The sequence below is a fragment of the Gekko japonicus genome, unplaced genomic scaffold, assembly GCF_001447785.1.
Source record: "Gekko japonicus isolate JY-2015 unplaced genomic scaffold, Gekko_japonicus_V1.1 scaffold1009, whole genome shotgun sequence".
Lineage (NCBI taxonomy): Eukaryota > Metazoa > Chordata > Lepidosauria > Squamata > Gekkonidae > Gekko > Gekko japonicus.
The window spans coordinates 57,124-76,855 of record NW_015160867.1 but is presented as its reverse complement, the minus strand read 5'-3'; the positions used below and the strand labels follow the sequence as shown (position 1 = coordinate 76,855).

At 48.8% G+C, this 19,732-nt stretch overlaps 1 protein-coding gene across 1 annotated transcript in view; it reads right to left on the bottom strand.

The window, feature by feature from the left end:
- Positions 1–12,655: 12,655 nt before the first annotated feature.
- The window catches only part of KIAA0907 (KIAA0907 ortholog), a 39,502-nt gene continuing 32,425 nt past the window's right edge, over positions 12,656–19,732 (bottom strand). Inside the window, exons 11-13 of the mRNA XM_015422204.1 lie at positions 17,817–17,975; positions 13,873–13,957; positions 12,656–12,735 (exon numbers count right to left, since the gene is read on the bottom strand). Of these exons, the coding sequence (XP_015277690.1) occupies positions 12,728–12,735; positions 13,873–13,957; positions 17,817–17,975 (252 nt within the window). The 3' untranslated portion in view covers positions 12,656–12,727. The remainder of the gene's footprint in view (positions 12,736–13,872; positions 13,958–17,816; positions 17,976–19,732) is intronic.

Sequence of the window (19,732 nt, the reverse complement as noted above, 5' to 3'; positions counted from 1 at the left end):
CTAAAGATTTTCCAAAACACTACTCTGTCAATAAATCGTTTTCTACACTCACAGCGTCCCCTGCCAGAATGCAACACATCCCCAGCACTTTGAATTAGCACCAGAGCTTTAAGAGTTCTCCAGCTGTCACCTGGAGATTGGCAACAGCTTGTTTGGAGAGTGGGGTCTATGGCGTATCTGTCTGAGGTTCCCCCTCTTCCTCCTCTTCAGACCCCACCCTCAGCACACTTCATCCCTAAAATATCCTTGAAGTTTCCAACCTGGAGTTGTCAACCCTATGTCCTTTCCAGGCAACCATCAGCCTACCTTTATCTGCCCGTCTTTTACACACACACCCCTCCACACAGCCTCTGCCTAGGGAAATGGCAGTCTTTCCCTGCAGTGGGAACCAAAGCAGCTGACATCATTCTCCTCCCCCCCCCATATGATCCGCACAACTACCCTATGAGGTATGTTAAGGTTGAAAGTCTGTGAATGTCCATAATCCCCCAGGCAGCTTTAAAACATGAACCTGGGACCTGCACACCATCCTCTGAAGAGCTTTCAGGTACATATCTGTGGCAGTAATGGGGTGACTGCTGGCACCTTTTCCTATCATTTTTTGCCTTGTGGTATTCTGCTTGTGGTGTGATCTGTCTTTTTTATGGTGTGGCATGATTGTGTTATTGGGTTTGTTTCTTTTGAAAGGGAAGTGATGTGTTGTGAGTGAGGACATATTTTACCTCAGAATACACCAGGTCCCATATGCAACTGAGTGAAGACAAATCAGTTTCCATATGCAAATGACATTGAAACACTGGCCCAATCAGAGAAGAGTGGCCTAGGCTGCAGTGGGTGGGAGAGAACTCAGGCCAACGGCGGCCGCTGACTTGCCTCCCTCTCCACACGCACCAGGAACACCCCCACCCGAAGGCACAGGCAGCTCGGTCGCCGCTCTGTCCTGGGGTTTCCCACATAATTCCATCCCCTTACCTGGGTCCCCTTGTGTGAAGCAGCCCAGCCGTAGAAACCTCGTCCCTGCGCTCAGTCTGCAGATGGTCCTCTCCTGTCAGAGGCCCAGAGCAGACTGAGCTGAAGATGCTAGCCGGGACTGACGTGGGCGGGACTACACAAAGCAGCCAGCCAACCCAGCCAGCGTTTTCTGACTGACATTTCTTGCACCCAAACACTGTAGGTGTGCATTGGAACGTTGGACCCCACTACGGCTTTATATAAGGGGAGAGATACTCATGTTAATTGTTTGACTACTGTAATTTCTAACTTTACATATAAATATATTTTTTTAAGTTACAGCTGACTTACAGGGTCCCATACAATGTTCCCTCTAAGCTGTGGAGTCTCGTGAGCAAAAATTCCACTTTGTGAGCTACTGGCATTAAAGTTCTGAGCGACCGATTTGGCTGCTGCATAAATGAGCTTGCTCTGGAGCCATCCTTCCTGAGCTAAGACAAAAAATGTGTGAGCCGGAGGCTAAAAAAACTGTGAGCTAGCTCACACTAACTCAGCGTAGAGGGAACACTGGTCCCATAGATGTTTCAAGGCAAGAGTTCAGAGGTGGCTGGACATTGCCTGCCTCTGCATAATGACCCTGGTATTCCTTGGTGGTCTCCCATCCAAATACTAACCAGGGCCAACCCTACTTAGCTTCCAAGATCTAACCAGAGCAGACTAGGCTGAGTCTTCCAGTTCAGCACATGTGAGATCTTAACGCTTGCTCCCCCCCCCTTTTTTTTTTGTATTGTGCTCTTGCCTCGCTTATGGTAGAGTTATGGAACTGGGGCATATTTGAGGGTTCATTGTCATATGGAAACAAATGCTTGAAAAAATACTATGGCATAAATTTCTCCTTTGGAATATACAGACTTGCTCATTTCTTACTGAATTTTGGAAATATGATGCTAATAAAGCCAGGTAAGGCTTCTTACAATGAATCTTTGGGAATAACTTGAAGCTTTCCACCCTTCTCTTTGAATATACAACTGCAGGGTCGTTCTAATTGGCCCGAGTAACATAGGAACCACATTTCCCAATGCAAAAGCACCCAGTGTTTTTAAAAGGTCCACAATAACAGGGCTGGGTGAAAGTCGGATGTGCTGGATCCATGTTTCTTATGGTCCAGTCCGCCATTTTGGCTTCCACGTGTGATTTGATACTGGATTTGGTGGAGTTCTCTTTTAAAACGTGGAGGATCCATGTAGATCCGACTTCTACTTTCCCTCCCAATAACACCCTTCCCCAGCTCTTAAGAATCAAATCTCTGTAGGTTGCCAAGTGCAGGTTGGGAAATTCCTGGATATTTGGGGGCGGAGCCTGGAGAGGGCAGGATTTGGGGAGGGGAGGGACCTCTGAGGCCATAGAGTGCCTTGGAGTCTGGAGCTGTCTGGAGAACAGTTGTAATTCCATAAGAAGAGCCCTGCTGGATCAGATCAGTGGTCCCCGCCCAGCATCCTGTCTCACACAACAGTGCCCTCAACCAGTTCCCCTGGAGGGCCGACCACAGGGCAGAGAGGCCGAGGCCTTCCCCGGAAGTTGCCTCCTGGCTCTGGGATTCAGAGGTTTAGTGCCTCTGAATGTGGAGGTTCCCCTCAGTCACCACAGCTAGTAGCCATTGATAGATTTATTCTGGGAGAGCCAAGGCTGTTACCGAGGTCATCATTAATTCTCTCAAGGACAGTTCTGGAAAGAGCTCTCTCAGCCCGACCTACCTCACAGGGTTTCTGTTGTGGGGAGGGGAAGGAGTTTGTAAGCCGCTCTGAGACTCCGAGTGAAGGGCGGGGTAAGGGACTCGGCAGCCCTTCACACACGCACACAGGGTACGAAGGCCCTCGACACAGGGCCGCACCTCTTCTAAATCAGTGTACTTTGGAAGGTGCAGCTCTGCCCTGGATTGCACTGCGCTTTCCCTGATCCAGACGCTGACAGTGCCTGATAAAATCCGGCAGGCAGGATGCCTTTCCCGCAGAGGGCCGCTTAACAGACTGTCAGATCGCAGCCACCTGACCGGAGCACACACCCCTCACCTTTGCTTTGAAATATCTTGGTGGCGTCTGCCAGAGCAAAAACCCTTCTCAATCTAACCTTTTCCATTTTTCACACATCCAACTCCTGCTAACCTCCAGCTTGGGTGTGTGTGTGTGTCTGTAGAGACCTCCGGGTACTACAGTTGATCTCCAGATGACAGAGATCCGGTTGCCCTGGAGAAAATGGCGCACTTTAGAGGGTGCACTGTATGGCATTGTACCTTCGTGTGGTCCCACCCCGGGGCTCCTCCCACAAAATCTCCAGGTATTTCCCAACCCAGAGGTGGCAACCATAAGATCAAGGGGTAACACCACCTCTAAGGGGGGCCCCCCTAAGGCACCAGGACTTGATGTGGGGGGTTTTTAGGAAGCAAAATGACTGGAATTGTATCAACAGGTAGGAAAGTAGCTTGGGCACTATAAAAGAAAATTAAAACACAAATAGCTCATTGAGATTCTGCCTCTTCCCCTAACAGAAGCTCCATGGGTAAAATGGATAGAGGAGGAGAAGGTGGATTTCTACCCCTCCCTTCACTTGGGAATCTCAGAGTGGCTTACAATCACCTTCCCCTCCCCACCACAGACACCCTGTGAGGTAGGTGGGGCTGAGAGAGCTCTGAGAACTGCTCTTGAGAGAGCAGCTCTGAGAGAACTGTGACTGACCTAAGGTCACCTAGCTGGCTGCATACTGACATAGCTTTTCACAGCTCACCCAGAGAGGCTGGCTCTGGAAGGCTTACTCTGATTCTGCACTATCGAAGGCCCACCCAGAACAAAGTTTGAGTCCAGTGGCACCTTAAGACCAACACATTTTTATTCACACAAAAGTTTATACCCAGAATTAAACTTTGTGGGTCGTAAAGGTGCCACTGGACTCAAATTTTGTTCTGCTGCTTCAGACCAGCACAGCTACCGCAGAATCTAAAGGTCCACCTGGCCACTGCAGCCACAGACCTGGCTTGACCTGCAAGGCGGTGTGTGTTCCTGGCCTTGAACCGCCATGGGACGATTCAGCCCCCTACCTCCACGAATGCTTCCTTCGTTCCCCGAAGTCCTTGCCTGCCCCACTACCCTTTAAACGGGACAGGGATCGAACTTCTCCATGTGTTCTACTCGGAAACTAAAGCCCACCCCCCTTCATGGGTATAAAGGGTATAGAGGGTATAAAGTCTAGAAAGATTGAGAGGCTAAGTGAATTGGATTCGCTTCTGGAAGTTCTATGGGTTGAAATAGGGGGGCCAAAAGGAAACTTAACACTGGGAGTTTGTTATCGCCCACCAGATCAAAAGATAGAGGAGGTTTATAAAATGATGAATGCCTTAAAGATAGCAACTAGACAAAAACACTGTGTAATAATAGGTGATTTTAACTACCCACACATTGATTGGGTCAATATGTGTTCTAGTCGGGAAAAAAAGATTGAGTTTCTAGACACTCTAAATGACTGTGCTATGGAGCAGATGGTCACGGAACCTACCAGGGGAGAGGCGATCCTTGATTTGGTCCTAAGTAACACTCAAGACCTGGTGAGAGATGTAAAAGTGATTGCACCGCTTGGAAACAGTGATCATAATGTTGTTGAGTTCATCATTTGTACAAATAGAGAATTGGCCAAAAAGACTCACACAACCATTTTTAACTTTAAAAGGGGTAATTGCTCTGATATGAGGGGACACGTGGGGAGGAAACTGAAAGGAAAAGTAGAAAGGGTCAAAACAATTGGGGAAGCTTGGGATCTATTTAAAACTACGATCCTAGAAGCTCAAAAAATATATATTCCGCAGGTTAGGAAAGGCACAAAAAGGTATAGGAAAAAGCCTGCATGGTTAACAAACAGAGTAATGGAGGCTGTAAAAAGTAAAAAGAATTCCTTTAAGCAGTGGAAAGCTAGTCACAGTGAGGCTGATAAAACGGAACACAGGCTATGGCAAATAAAATGCAAGTCTGAGGTCAGGCAGGCAAAAAGGGAATATGAGGAGCATATAGCAAAAAACGTAAAAACCAACAATAAAACTTTCTTCAAATACATTAGAAACAGGAAACCAGCCAGGGAGGCAGTGGGGCCCTTGGACGACCAAGGGGTAAAAGGAGTATTGAAGGATGATAGGGAAATGGCTGAGAAGCTAAATGCATTTTTTGCCTCCGTCTTCACTGTGGAAGATGAGAAGTGCTTGCCCACTCCAGAACCACTGATTTCAGGAGGGGTGTTGAAAGACCTGAGTCAGATTGAGGTGACGAGAGAGGAGGTCCTAAAACTGATAGACAACTTAAAAACTGAAAAATCACCAGGCCCAGATGGCATACATCCGAGAGTTCTGAAAGAACTCAAATGTGAACTTGTAGATCTCCTGACAAAGATATGTAATCTTTCCTTAAAATCTGCCTCCATTCCTGAGGATTGGAAGGTAGCTAATGTCACTCCCATCTTTAAAAAGGGTTCCAGAGGAGATCCGGGAAATTACAGGCCAGTCAGTCTGACGTCGATACCGGGTAAATTGGTGGAAACCATTATTAAGGAAAGAATTAGTAGGCACATAGATGAACAAAACCTATTGAGGCAGACTCAGCACGGTTTCTGTAAGGGAAGATCTTGTCTCACTAACCTGTTAGTGTTCTTTGAGGGGGTGAACAAACATGTGGACAAGGGGGATCCAATAGATATTATTTACCTTGACTTCCAGAAAGCTTTTGATAAAGTTCCTCATCAAAGGCTCCTAAGTAAGCTCAAAAATCATGGGATAGAAGGACAAGTCCTTTTATGGATCAAAAACTGGCTAGTTCATAGAAAACAGAGAGTGAGTGTAGGTGGGCAATTTTCTCAGTGGAGGGTGGTAAGCAGTGGGGTACCGCAGGGATCAGTACTTGGTCCACTGCTTTTTAACTTGTTCATTAATGATTTGGAGATGGGAGTAAGCAGTGAAGTGGCTAAATTTGCGGATGATACAAAGTTGTTCAGGGTGGTGAAAACCAGTGAGGATTGTGAGGCACTCCAAGGGGATCTGTCAAGGATGGGCGAGTGGGCGTCAACATGGCAAATGGGGTTCAATGTGGCCAAGTGCAAGGTGATGCACATTGGAGCCAAAAATCCTAAATATAAATACACATTGATGGGGTCTGAACTGGCAGAGACTGAGCAAGAGAGAGATCTTGGAGTTGTAGTGGATAACTCACTGAAAATGTCGAGACAGTGTGTGACTGCAATAAAGAAGGCCAATGCTATGCTGGGGATTATTAGGAAGGGTATTGAAAACAGATCAGCCAATATAATAATGCCCCTATATAAATCAATGGTGAGACCTCATTTGGAATACTGTGTGCAGTTCTGGGCACCACACCTTAAAAAGGATATTATAGCTTTGGAAAAAGTGCAGAAAAGGGCAACTCGAATGATAAAAGGACGTCCTTCTTCACCCAAAGAGTGATTAACACTTGGAATTCACTGCCACAGGAAGTGGTGGGTGCTACAAGCATGGATGGCTTCAAAAGGGAATTAGATAAGCATATGGAGCAGAGGTCCATCAGTGGCTATTAGCCACAAGGTATAGCTAGGGGCTCTGGGGCAAGTGATGCTCTGTCTTCTTGGTGCTTGGGGGGGTCAACAGTGGGAGGGCTTCTAATGTCCTGGCCCCACTGCTGGACCTCCTGATGGCACTGGTATTTCTGGCCACTGTGTGACACAGTGTTGGACTGGATGGGCCTTTGGCCTGATCCAACATTGGCGTCTCTTATGTTCTTATGTTCTATGTTTCAGCACAATCAGCATCGGCGCTAAGGCTGGGAAAGCAAACCCTCGCCACTGCTGTAGCCCAGCGCTTTACAACCTTTTCGGCGTGGTGGCCCACGACTTCAGACTGACTTGTTATGGTGACTCATCCAGGGTTGGTCCAGGGTGTTTTTTTTGGGTGCCCCCTAGGCAAACTATTATGGAGCTGCGGTGGCTCAAGTGGTTAAGATGCTGAACTGCAGGCTGTGGAAGGTCAGTAGTTCAGCAGTTCGAGACCCCGAGTTGCTGCATGACGGAGTGAGCTCCCGTCTCTAGTTCCAGCTCCTGCCAACCTAGCAGTTTGAAAGCAAGAAATTGCAAGTAGATACATAGGTACCACTTCGGTGGGAAGGTAACAGCGTTCCGTGCGCCTTGGGGTTTAGTCATGCCGGCCACATGACCACGGAAACGTCTTCGGACAGCGCTGGCTCTTCGGCTTTGAAACGGAGATGAGCACCGCAACCCTAGAGTAAGATAAGCCACTGACCCCGATTGTGCGTTCCCCGGTGCCCACCAGCTTCAGACGTCTGGAGGGAATTAACAGCTTGTGAGTGGAATGGCAGGGAAATATAGGAGGCCTTGGGGGCCTTCCTGACCAGATAGCTAGAAAAGCATTGAGCTCATGCGCTAGGGAAGCACATCACAGCAGTGCATGCTCAACTCAACTGCAGCCCTTAATCCTCTAAGGCTTAGCAACCTCTTCCAGTGGTCATTTGGGAGCAAACTCACCCCTTCCTTTGGAAGCTAAAACGAGGCAGCAATCAGCTCTGAGAGAACTTGTGACTGACCCAAGGTCACACCAGCAGCTGCATGTGGAGGAGTGGGGAATCAAACCCAGACAGGAAGAACCGAAGAGCAATTCTACCTGGCTCCCAGAGCGGTAGCCACATTAGTCTGCTACAGCAACGGTTTACGAAACCTTAGAAGACTAAGGGATTTACAACACCCCACGATCTCTTTGCCCAGTGCAGCTGGGAGCACATTCTATACCAATAAAATGCATAAGGCCTTGGAGGGCCACAAGTCACCTGTAGATAATAGTTAACTGTGTACAAAAAGCTCTGGGGGTGGTATGTAGCTATTACAGCTTAGGTATCTCCTCCCCCCTACAGTGATGTACTTATAAATTTCAGCATATCCCCACTGGTAGTCTGCTGGGTGGGGAGATTAAAGGTAAGACTAAAGGTCTCACTCCATTTTGTATGACAAAAACCAGCCGATGTAAGGTTTTGTTTGTTTTTTTAAAAAAAACACCATTTACAACTCTAGCATACAGAACATCCTGGGTGAAGAATTCCAAACAGGTTTCTAAAAGCCATTGGGCAACGGCGGTGAGCAAGACTCTCCCAAGTAAGACAAAACATTTCCAAAGTGACCTTTCTTCCTTTTTCTAAGCCACAAAATTACTCAGGCAGAGGAAGACCTGCGGCCAGGGAAGGCCATTGCAAAATGCCCGGCTGGTCTAGCCACCCCCCAAAACCCTGCCAACAAGTGGCATCCTCAGTTATTTTTAATAAGATTTTTAAATAGCCTTCGCTTTGTCAACTCGCTTAGAAGGCTGACCCAAAACCAGCAAGCAGGAGCCTGGAATGGCCCGGGGAAATATTGGTCAGGGTTGCTTTCCACACTCTTTACAGCAGAGATCCCCACCCTTTTCGAGCCTGTGGGCACTTTTGGAACTCTGAGAAGGGACACTGTGTGCGCCGCCCCAAAATGACCACCACAGGGGGCGGAGCCAAACAGCATAACTCCCTCCTCACTTTGCAAAAGATCTTCAGAAGGGGAATAACAGAAACAAAGGAGAGCCCGGGAGAAAGAAAGGCGAGTAAAAAGAAGGAAAGTCTGAAGGAGAAATGTAACTACAAGCCTGGGTGCTTAGAAGAGATTGGATTTAGATCCCGCCCTTCACTACCCAAAGGAGGTCTCAAGAGCGGCTTACAATCTCCTTTCCCTCCCCCTCCCCACAACAGACACCCTGTGAGGCAGGTGGGGCAGAGAGAGCACTTTCGAGGACTGCTCTTGAGAGAACAGCTCTGAACTTGTGACTGACCCAAGGTCACGCCAGCAGCTGCATGCAGAGAAGTGGGTAATCAAACCTGATTCTCCCAGATTAGAGTCCGCCCTCCTAACCACTACACCAAACTGGCTCTTACTAGTATTACTAGTCCTCCCGATGATCCACTGGTTATGGTTCTTGCTGTTGCATCTGTGGAAAACCCGTTCATTTGAATGAGCGCTGTCACTAACAAGCCTTGCCTTACAAAGGCCCTGCCCACTCTCTGAATAGCTTAGTGGGCACCAGAAGTATTGCTGGGTGCCATGACGCCCTTGGGCACCCTGTTGGGGAACCATAGTTTAGATCAGGGATATTTTGGGGCTATTCCTTTTGAAACTGGACGAATGCCAGCCTTCCTGAGGAGGGGAGGAAACCGACATGCATCCCGATACATCGAGCTTTTTATTAATTTTTTCTTTTGAACACAGATTGCAAAATTCCGTCTCAACCACGCCCCCTCCGCCATTCCGCCACACGGAAAAAGTTGACGTGGCAGCAGTCCGTCGCAGTTTTTAGTCACTATAAAAACAATCCCAACAGGGGCTCTTCCGTCAGCCGTAGCAATGTTTCGCCAGGTCTCCGAGATCCAAGCGTACAGCATCCCTTTCATCCACAACAGCCACAAAGCAAGGTTTGGCTGGGCTCTGGAATGGAGTTAAGATCGTAAGGATGCCGTTGCTACGGGGGGTTAAGTCCATGACCGCGGCTTGGAGATACGGATGGCACGGGCTGAGAAAAGTCGCCTAAATCTCCTGTGTGAAGTCGCACCTTGTTTTCAAACTCGGGGAAACGGGATGGGGGGGAAATCAACAAAAGTCTATCCAAAAAAATTCCGAGTGGAGCTAGTTATAGTAAGCTGGACTGCACTAAAACGTCAGTTTTAAAAACAGCAAGGGAAGTCATTCTGAAGCAAGGCGGATTCCTACCCTTGCCTGAAGTCCAAGCGTCACAGGGAAAATCCAATTATAGTTTTAAAAAAAAGGAAACAAACATACAAGCAGAACAGCAGAGGGTCACGTCGGGAGAGGATAAAGTATGTTACAATCGATTCAGCCGAGTTGTCCCCTCTTCCAAAACTGAGAATGGGGGTATGTGTTCAGTGGTGGGGGAGGGATGAGGAATCCGTGGGCACTCCCCGACGACGTAAATGCTACCGCTGGTATTAGCGATTGTGTTCCGAGAAGCCTGTGGTTTTAACGTTGCTTGACAGATGAGTCCACCGCAGAAATACCGAGTTTAGAAAAGAAATAAAAAAACAGAGTCGTCCAACCTGGCAGGGGCACGGGGTATACCGCATCTCTGGAAAAGCTTGTGCAAAAGTGTCGGGGCAAGATGTATGTTTTTGCAGAGAGAGTCTTCTGTTTTCCATCGTATACATGCGTTATTGCTTGAGGGAAACGACGATGGGGAGCGGGCGTTGCCGAGGGGCAGCTACGGCGCCATCCAAAAGGGCATCTGTTGCTTAGCGCGTTGCTGCGATGATGGATACTGGTACCCCAAGTTCCATGTCTGTGAAAAACTACTTGCATTTTTGTGGCCTCCGTGGTCCTCCTCTTCGTCTGAGGAGTCGCCGGTGTAAGCCACCAGGCCGAACCCTTTCTCGTTGGTTTTCAACTTCTTTGCTGGATGCTCTAAAGCAGGAAGAAAGAGAGAGCACACGCACACAAAAAAGGACAACCCACCCCAGGTGAGGAAAATAAAAAAAGAGAGAGAAAGGTTAAAAAAATGAGGACAACAAACAATACCCCAAATATGTGCATTAAAATAAGAAACATTTTTTTAAAATTGTTAGTCGGACACCATTTTGAGGTCACAGGGCCAGCAGTCACCCCGGGAAGGAGTTCGCACGATACAGCATCGGCAACGGCATTTGTGATCCATCAGAACCATGTAAGAGAACAGAGAAGAGAGAGAAAAAAAGAAAAAAGACACAAAAAAGAAAAAAAGAAAAGGTGAAGTTAGCAAAAAACGGGCAAAGGGGTTGCAGTTTCACTCCTAAAGAACGCGCGTCAAAGGAAGAGTCCCAAATACAGTTGGATGCTGCGTCTCTTTCCTGTTCCCCTGGGGAACGTTAGGAGAACAGAGCTGCAGGATCCAACCCAGTTTTTTTTGGAGGGGGGTTTTTTAAAGAGAAAGATTTAATAAAAGGCACAGGCTGTCTCCGTACATCTGAGAAGTGCCAAACTCAGTCCACTAACCCTACAGTTTCTATTTGCATCATAAAAGTTGCCTTCTCTAACTGCAACGCTGGACTTCTTTGGAATGCTTATTTGATGCAATGGAGGGAAGTGTTCTTGGTCGGGTGGGGGAAGAGAAAACAAAATGGGAACTGCTGGGTAAGTGGACGAGGGGGGGAGGCTCAAAGGCCGTGCGCGTACAACAGACAGAAATCTAGCCTAGCTACAAAGACAGGAACTTCCAGTTAACTTTCACTTATGTAGCCTTTCTGCGTCAGCTCCTCCCTTTCCCCCTCATGTTGAGAGCTGCACTCAAAAGACGGGTGGTGCAATTCACATCTCCTGGCACAATTTTCTTCTGCATACCTGTTTGATGGAGGGAGCCGTGACTGATGAAAGCTCAAATTGAAATAAATCCTGCTGTCCTTAAGGTGGCCCTTAACTTCTGCTTTATTTTGCTATGAGAGACTAATACGGATAGACCCCTTTGCAGTCTCCAAACAGAGGGCCATTTGTTTTTATGGCCCGAGCTTCGTGGAAGAATTGCAGCATCTGGAAACACAGGTAACTGGCTGCAGCTTTTAAACACCTGAAGCTGCCTTCCGCGGAACCTGACCCTGGGTCCATCAGAGTCAGTCTTGTCTGCTCTGAGTGACAGCAGCTATCCAGGGTCTGAGAAAGACCTTGAACCTACCACACGCAAAGTATATGCTCTGCCGGTGTGCCACGGTCCCTTGCTAACCTACAGACTCTGCTGACGGGAGTGGGAGACAGCTGGTTCATGGGGATCCCTTCACCCTTTCAAATTTTAATTCCGTTTCTGCAACGCAACGGTCTTTAGCTACCCTCTGGGAAAGGTAGTGCTGTGTAGGGGTTAGAGGATACAGGAGACGGGTGGGCTCAAATTCCCCCCCTTTGTCGCAAAGTTTGCTGAACGACCTTTGGCCAGTCCCACACTCGGTCTGATCTATTTCCCAGGGCCGTTCTGAGAATGAAACCGGGGAGGGGAGATTTTGCAAGCCACCCTGAGCTCCCCCGGAAGAAGGATACAAGAACAAAATCATATTTGATAAGTGAGGCTGGCTGGTGCATTTTAAAGTGTGCTTGGCTTTTATGGCTTCCACATGTGAGTGTATACACAGCTGACCTGTCCCCAGTTTGACAAATGGTACGGAACCTGAGTAGTAAAGGATTCGCGGTTGAGAGGGGAGAGAGAGCAAGAGACTGTGTTGGGAGGCGGGTTAGAAGGCGGTGCTTCATCTCCTAACAGAACTGTCAACAAGCTATGCATTATGGAAACGAGAGACGGGACTCACACGCACAGCTCCTTGGAACTCTTGCTCTGAACTGGTTATTTAAAACGGGCCTGAAAAATACAGTTGCCAAAAGGTAAAGGAGGGGAGGAGAAAGCTGGAAGACAAAACTGCAGCCTTTGTTGTACTGTCTGGGTGGAAATCAGGGCTCACGGAGGACGGGTAACTGAACTGAACTGTGCAAAGGACAGGAGCGGGAACGCCCCGTTTGGCTTCAGACAAGGAAGTGCCCTGGAGGGGGTGGGAAGTCCACTTGTGATCAGCAGAGCCAGCTGGAGCATGAGCGCAAGCCACACCTCCTCCCCACTGCACACGCTCACCGTTGCCGCCCACTAAGGACCCGTTTCTGTCTTCGGGATCCACCTTCATCCCCGACACTGGCAAAGACGGCGGAGGCATCAGCTGCCTGTTGGGAGACGAGGATGCAGCTGTTTAATAAAGGGGCACTTCAAGCATGCAATGCACACCCTGCAGACATTTACAACCCTATTTCCAACAGTCCTGTGAGGTACGCCAAAAAACTTTTGCCTTACTGAGAACTGAAACCATCATCAGTTACCTCTGTTTATTCAGGAGGAAAGTGTTTGTAACACAGACTAAGCGTGGGCAACCTGCTTACAGCTTACAGGGACTGATGTATCTGCAGGACCGTCTCCTCTGGTATGTCCCTGGGAGAGTGTCACACTCCTTAAACAGCAATCTGCTAGTGATCCCTGGTCCCAAAGACCTCTGGCTGTCCTCAAACAGGGCCTTTTCAGCCCTGGCCCCCAACCTGGTGGAAGTCTCTGCCAAACAACATCGGGGCCCTGTGGGACCATATGCAATTCCACAGGGCCTGTAAAGTAGAGATGTTCCGCCAAGCCTTTGGTTGAGGCCAGCGACAGCTTCCATCTTGGCTGGAACCCTCCTCCTCCTCTCTTTCCATCAGATTGCCTTATTCCTCCTCCCCAGACCCAGTCCAGAATTGGGAAGAAATTGTAATTTTGCCACTTGATCTTTTTTTAAGATTGCTGGATTAGCATTATTTATGTACTCATGTTATGGTTTTAGTGTTTTTACTGTGTGTCGTATATCGCCCAGAGCCCTGCAGTAGCGGGGAATTGGGCGATTCATAAGTAATAAGAACAATAACAACAAAATAAAAAATAAAACGCAGCTTCTTAATGGGATCTCGCAAAGAGGGGGACGACACAGAAGCATCAGAGTGGAAAAGAGAATCTGGTCTATAATAAAAGGTAAAGGTTCCCTTGCTCGAAAGCCAGTCGAGTCTGACTCTAGGGTTGCGGTGCTCATCTCCGTTTCAAAGCCGAAGAGCCAGCGCTGTCCGAAGACGTTTCCGTGGTCATGTGGCCGGCATGACTAAACACCAAGGTGCACGGAACGCTGTTCCCTTCCCACCGAAGCGGTACCTATTTGTCTACTTGCAATTTCTTGCTTTCGAACTGCTAGCAAGAAATTGCAAGTAGATAAATAGGTACCACTTCGGTGATTGTCAAAATTAAACTCCCCCACTCCCCCCGCTGAAGCGACCGCCATAACCTACCTGTCCCTCTCTCTCTCCTTTCCTGAGGAACCCGCTGGCTTCGACCCTGCTCCGTCCATCTCGGCCTGACCGGAGAAGCCTGTACCTAAATTAGTCATATGAATGGGTCCATGCTATGAGCAGAAAAACACAGCAGCATTAGGAGATCTAAAACTGTGACACAAGCTATTAGCTCCTTACTGAAAACTTCTCAGGAGGCCCAGCCTCTCTCTCTCCTCTCTCTCTCTCTTTTTCCTCCTCCCCACAAAAGCGTATATTGCACAGTGTGGGTTGGGGCCCATGGATTCGTTCAACTCGTGACGACGTTTCCCCCGGCGCGAGAGGCTTGAGCGCTCTTGCACTGCCGCCAGGGGGGAATCACCACGGTTAGCGGAACAGAGATGCGGGATCCGACCCTCAGCTCCGGTTGCCAAAAACACTGTCCACTGTGTCCGCATGGGAAATAGAGAACGCGTAGCAAGCAACAGCTAGACATGCCTTGAAGTCAGTATCCTATCGCAGCTTGAGATATTCTTTCGGCAACCCTTATAGCTGTTCTGGCAGGTGGTCTATGGTCTCCCTACTGAAGAATTGGGGGAGGCTGAACCTATGGCAGCTCACAAAGGCTGTGAGCCAAATTTATGAGTTCAAGACCAAGATCCTTTGGGTAGAAAAGAGTAGCACCTTAAAGACTAGCACCTTTAAGGTAGCACCTTAAAGACTAGCAAAACTGGTGACTTTCGTGCGTCACTGCTCACTTCTTCCGATACAGCTAGAATGTGAGTCCATCTGTCCTCACATCGTGGAGAGTGGAGTGATTTGAGATGCTGAATGACAACAGCAGGCCTGACTGGATTGGGTGTGACATGCAGTGGGGTAGTGAGACAGGAAACCTAGAACTCGATTCAGTCCAGGAGGATGCATTGTCTTGAACTTCGTTATCAGTTGCAGTTCAGCAGTCTCTCTTTCTGCTACTCTTAGATCAGCAACTGAATGCATGGAAGGTTAAAATGTTCTCCCACTGGTTTTTAGGAACATAAGAACATAAGAGACGCCAATGTTGGATCAGGCCAAAGGCCCATCCAGTCCAACACTCTGTGTCACACAGTGGCCAGAAATACCAGGTCCCATCAGGAGGTCCACCAGTGGGGCCAGTTTTTGAAGAAGAGAGCAGTATATCTAAAGAAGTGAGCTACTTCTCTTGCTTTTTTTCACTGCTACAGACAGACTAAGATCCTGCCAGGTCCCTCTGAACCATTCTATTACACCAGCTCTCAAAATGTGAGAGACTTAGAACAGTTTCTAAAATTAATAAAAACAGTGTTTTATGAAGTTCTAGAAGGGTCCAAACAACTGTTGAACACAGACTTGTAAATAGCTGCTGGCCTGGCCTCTATGGTGACCAAAACGAGCCCTCGGGTAATTGGAGCATTAGTGTTACCTCTTTTCCCCCCTTTCAGGCCACCAAGTTAAGTGAGATGATATGTATCATTTACATCATGTGCTGACCCATGCAGCTCAGAGCTATCTGTATATTTTATCCCTCTTCATGGTACCCGCACAACAACAACCTTGTGAGGTAGGTTAGGCTGAGAGAAAGAGAGAGAAAGAGAGGACGACTGCTTGCCGCAAAGTCAACGAGTGAGATTCGCAGCGGAGTGAAGATCTGAACCCAAGTCTCCCTAATCCTAGTCCAAAGCTTTGACCACTACACCGCACTCTCACAAATACCGGACTATTTAACTCTGGTCCGTTTGCTTGCTAAAGTCTGATTTAATAAATTTAGCCCCTTGAGAAGGAACAAAATGGTAAATTACAGTAAAGAAATGGCAAAACAAAGCTTAGAAGTCCTTCCCACCACCTGCCCTCCCCAGGGTTTACGACATGATGCCAACCCTTGAAACTCAGAACGGAATGTGCCAATGGGAACAGTGATCCAAATGAAGAGCATGCATGTGTTTATAAAAAGAGAGGCCAGGATGGCGGAGGGGGGGGGGGAGGCCTCAGGGGACAGAGCAACAGCCCTGCACCTTGGGAACCATGGACTCACCTTTGCCACCAAGCTGCACTGCACGTGCCCTCTCTCTGGGGCCCTCCCCCTGGCATCCTTGCCATACCCCTACTGTGGCTCATGACTGACCATCAGATGGCCAATTGGGAAGGAGAGGATGTCAAAAGCTATCAAAAACATTATTTTCGTTCTTCTTCCAAACTGGCAAAAAGGTGCTCGTTGGTTTTATTTTTCAAAGTCCTCAAGGGGTTTAAAACCAAGACTGCTTTTATTTCATAGAATCATAGAACGTTCGAGTTGGAAGGGACCTTGCAGGTCATCTAGTCCAACCCCCTGCACTCTGCAGGAGCATTTATTTATTTGTCCCGCCCTTCTTCCCAAAGGTGTTCGACGCCGTCCCCCTCCGCTTATTCCCTTCACACCCTCATGGCCACCTCAGAAAGTAAACTGTTGTACGGATTTGCCAGTCCACACGGGAGAAGAGTAGGTTTTTATACCCCACCCACCCCTTTCTCTAACATAAAAAGTCTCAAAGCGGCTTACAATCGCCTTCCTTTCCTCTCCCCGGAACAAACACCCTGTGAAGTAGGTGGGGCTGAGAGAGTCCTGAGAGAACTGTGACTGGCCCAAGGTCACCCAGCAGGCAAAATGTGGAGGAGTGGGGAGTCAAACCTGGTTCTCCAGATCCGAGTCCGCTACTTTTAACCTCTATACTACACTGGCTCTCCAGTACTCCTATCCCCACAACAAGCACCTTGAGAGGGGCTGAGAGAGTTCTGAGAGAATCTGGGACTGGCCCAAGATCACGCAGCAGTCTTCATATGAAGGAGGAGTGGGGAATCCAGTTCTCCCAATTAGAGTCTGCCACTCCTAACCACTACACTGGCTGAGGGGGGGGGGGGCAGCTCATGGCCACTGGACATGATCATTTAAAGAAGAGAAGAAGAGAGAAGAGATTGGATTTATACCCCGCCCTTCACTTGGAGTCTCAGAGCGGCTTACAAACTCCTTTCCCTTCCCCTCCCCACAACAGACACCCTGTAAGGTGGGTGGGGCCGAGAGAGCTCTGTCACAAACTGCTCTTTTTCAAGGACAGCTGTGCCAGAGCTTGTGACTGACCCAAGGTCACATTAGCCCCATTTCTACATGGGAGCACTGAAACCACAAGGCTATATTTGCATGGAGAACGATTCTAATCTATATTAGCGTTTTTGAATGCATTGGAATCACAGAATGTTAGAGTTGGAAGGGACCTTGCAGGTCATCTAGTCCAACCCCCTGCACTCTGCAGGAGCATAGCTGAAAGATAGCCCTACAGCATACCCGAAACAGCCCTACAACATACCCGATTTAACTGACTGCTGTGAGTTATTTCAATTTAAGCCAACCTGCAGTGAGACCTTGCAAGGACTACTATTGGGCTTTTCTCCTTGCATAGACATCTACATGGCAAAAACAACTGGAAAAATGCTACCTACTTGAAACCTGAGACTTTGGAAAGCCGCTGCCAGTCTGAATAGACAATACTGGCTTTGATGGGACCAGTGGTCTCCCCTTCACTACCATGTGTGGTTCTGGGCTAATGAAATCAGGAAACGCTTCCTGAGGAACTGCACAGGACCCTATAAGGCAGCCGATCTCTCACTGAGAAGGCAGGTTTCTCAAGAAGACAACTGAGCTTGCAGAGATTATTCTTCCACTGACGCCCGGTACGAACCATCCAGCCTGCATCTTTGCCAGAACTGGTGGGGCAAGGCATTCCAGCCAACGGCTTCCAGACCCACAAGAGGAAAGCTAAGCCTCTGAAATTAGGAAAACCCACTTCTACAGCCTCCAAACCACCCTGGTTTGTAACGTCCCAGAAGCAGGCGTGGAATTAAGCGCTCTCCCCAACACCCCCAGGAAAAAAGGGAACAGGGGAAGGGAGGAAGAGAAAGCGATGAGGCCACTGCACCTGGTATCCCAGCAGCCCGGATTCCCGCTCATCTGGCAGCTCTTCGGTGAAACGCCTCTTTTGGCCCTGCTGGGACTGCGGCTGAACCTGCGGCTGCGTGCCGGCTGGCAGGGTCGTTTTCACGGGGGCGGCCGGAAGGAACGGGGTGCTCAGAGGAGTCTGGAAGGCGCACCGTGCAAAAAGCGAGAGTTATTTGGGGAGATCTGAAAACAGATTTTGAGACCAAGCACGCGTACACACGGTGTGGACCCCGGATCCAAGGGGAGCTCTGCAGCAGAAGAGAACTGGAGGTGGGACAGTGGTGGAAAAAGGACTTCCCCCCATGCTATCAACAAGACCCTTTAAACTGGAGGTGCCGGGGATTGAACTGGAAACCTTTCGCCTGCGATGCGTGTGCTAGTTCCTTGTCCAAGCCGGTTTTGCCTTTTTCCGCCCCAGTTCCTGAAGAACCTACTGCCAGCCAACAACGTATTTATGACGCAGGGGCCATGGCTGAGTGGCAGAGCACCTGCTTGGCATCCAGAAGGCCCCCGGGGTTCAATCCCCGGCACCTCCAGTTACAAAGACCAGGCAGCAGGTGATGTGAAAGGCCTCTGCCTGAGACCCTGGAAGAGCCACTGCCAGTCTGAGAAGACAAGACTGACCTAGACAGACCAGGGGTTGGATTCGGTATGAGGAGGCTTTATTTGTATGAGTGGTCTCTCCCCATAACGGGGACTCAAAAGCAGCTCAGAACATCATTCTCGCTGCCTCCGCTCTCTCGCAAGAGCAGCTTTAATGCGACAGGCCGGGCTGAGAGTGTGATGGATTCAAGGTCGCCCAGCGAGCTTCCACAGTAGGACTGGGGATTCAAACCCAGCGTTCTCGTCTGCTGTTCTGTCCAGTCCACCACACAGGCTCTCAGAAAGTGCAGTAGACCAAAGGTCCGAGTCGGCATAAGGCAGCGGTGTTCCTTCAAATGCCCTCCTTTGAATGGGTTGCGTTAAGAGGTCTGCACAAGCTGTGACCCGCCAAGCCAAACACAGCCCACGGGACACAGGCAGTGACCTCCCAAGAATGAGCAAGTCCCCTTTTCTTTAACTGCCTGGCCAACACAGCACTGGGGAGACCCCTCTCTGGTGTCTGAGGAGATGGTCTTTGGCAATGTTCCCTCTAAGCTGTGGAGTCTTGTGAGCAAAATTTCTACTTTGTGAGCTGCTGGCATTAAAATTGTGAGCAAATGATTTGGCTACTGCATAAATTAGCTTGCTCTGGACTCATCCTCCCTGAGCTAAGACACAAATCTGTGAGCTGGAGGCTAAAATTCTGTGAGCTAGCTCACACTAACTCAGCTTAGAGGGAACACTGGTCTTTGCTACAGCAAGTCATGTGGGCCTGGATGAAGTCAATGCTTGTTAAATTTCTAAAAGGGTGACACTGTACATTTGCCAGCTGCATGCTCCTTATTTCAAACGTCTTGTTCACCCTAGGGTTGCAGGAGGGAGCAGGAGGGAGGCCCAGCCGACATTGCAGCAATGACTGCCCACATGGCCCGGAAGTGAAGTCATCATGTCAGGGACATTGGAGTGACACTCTGGTATTCGGGCAAAAACTCTATGGTAAATTTCGCTTCTACCATAGAGTTTTTGACCGAATGCCAGAGCGTCACCCCAACGTGATGCTATCACTTCCAAGTCACATGGGCAATGGTGCAGACATGTTGCTGCACTTTCAGGTTAAGCCAACCTGCAGTGAGACCTAACAAGGACTACTATTGGGCTTTTCTCCTTGCATATAAATCTACATTACGAAAATAACTTTGGGTAAGTTCCCCCCACCGGCTAGCTGATCAGCAGTGAGGCCTGGCAGCGGGGGACCCCTCTCTCCAACAGGGGGTCTTCATCCTCTTTTGAGTACCCAAAGTTTGACAGGCAGGC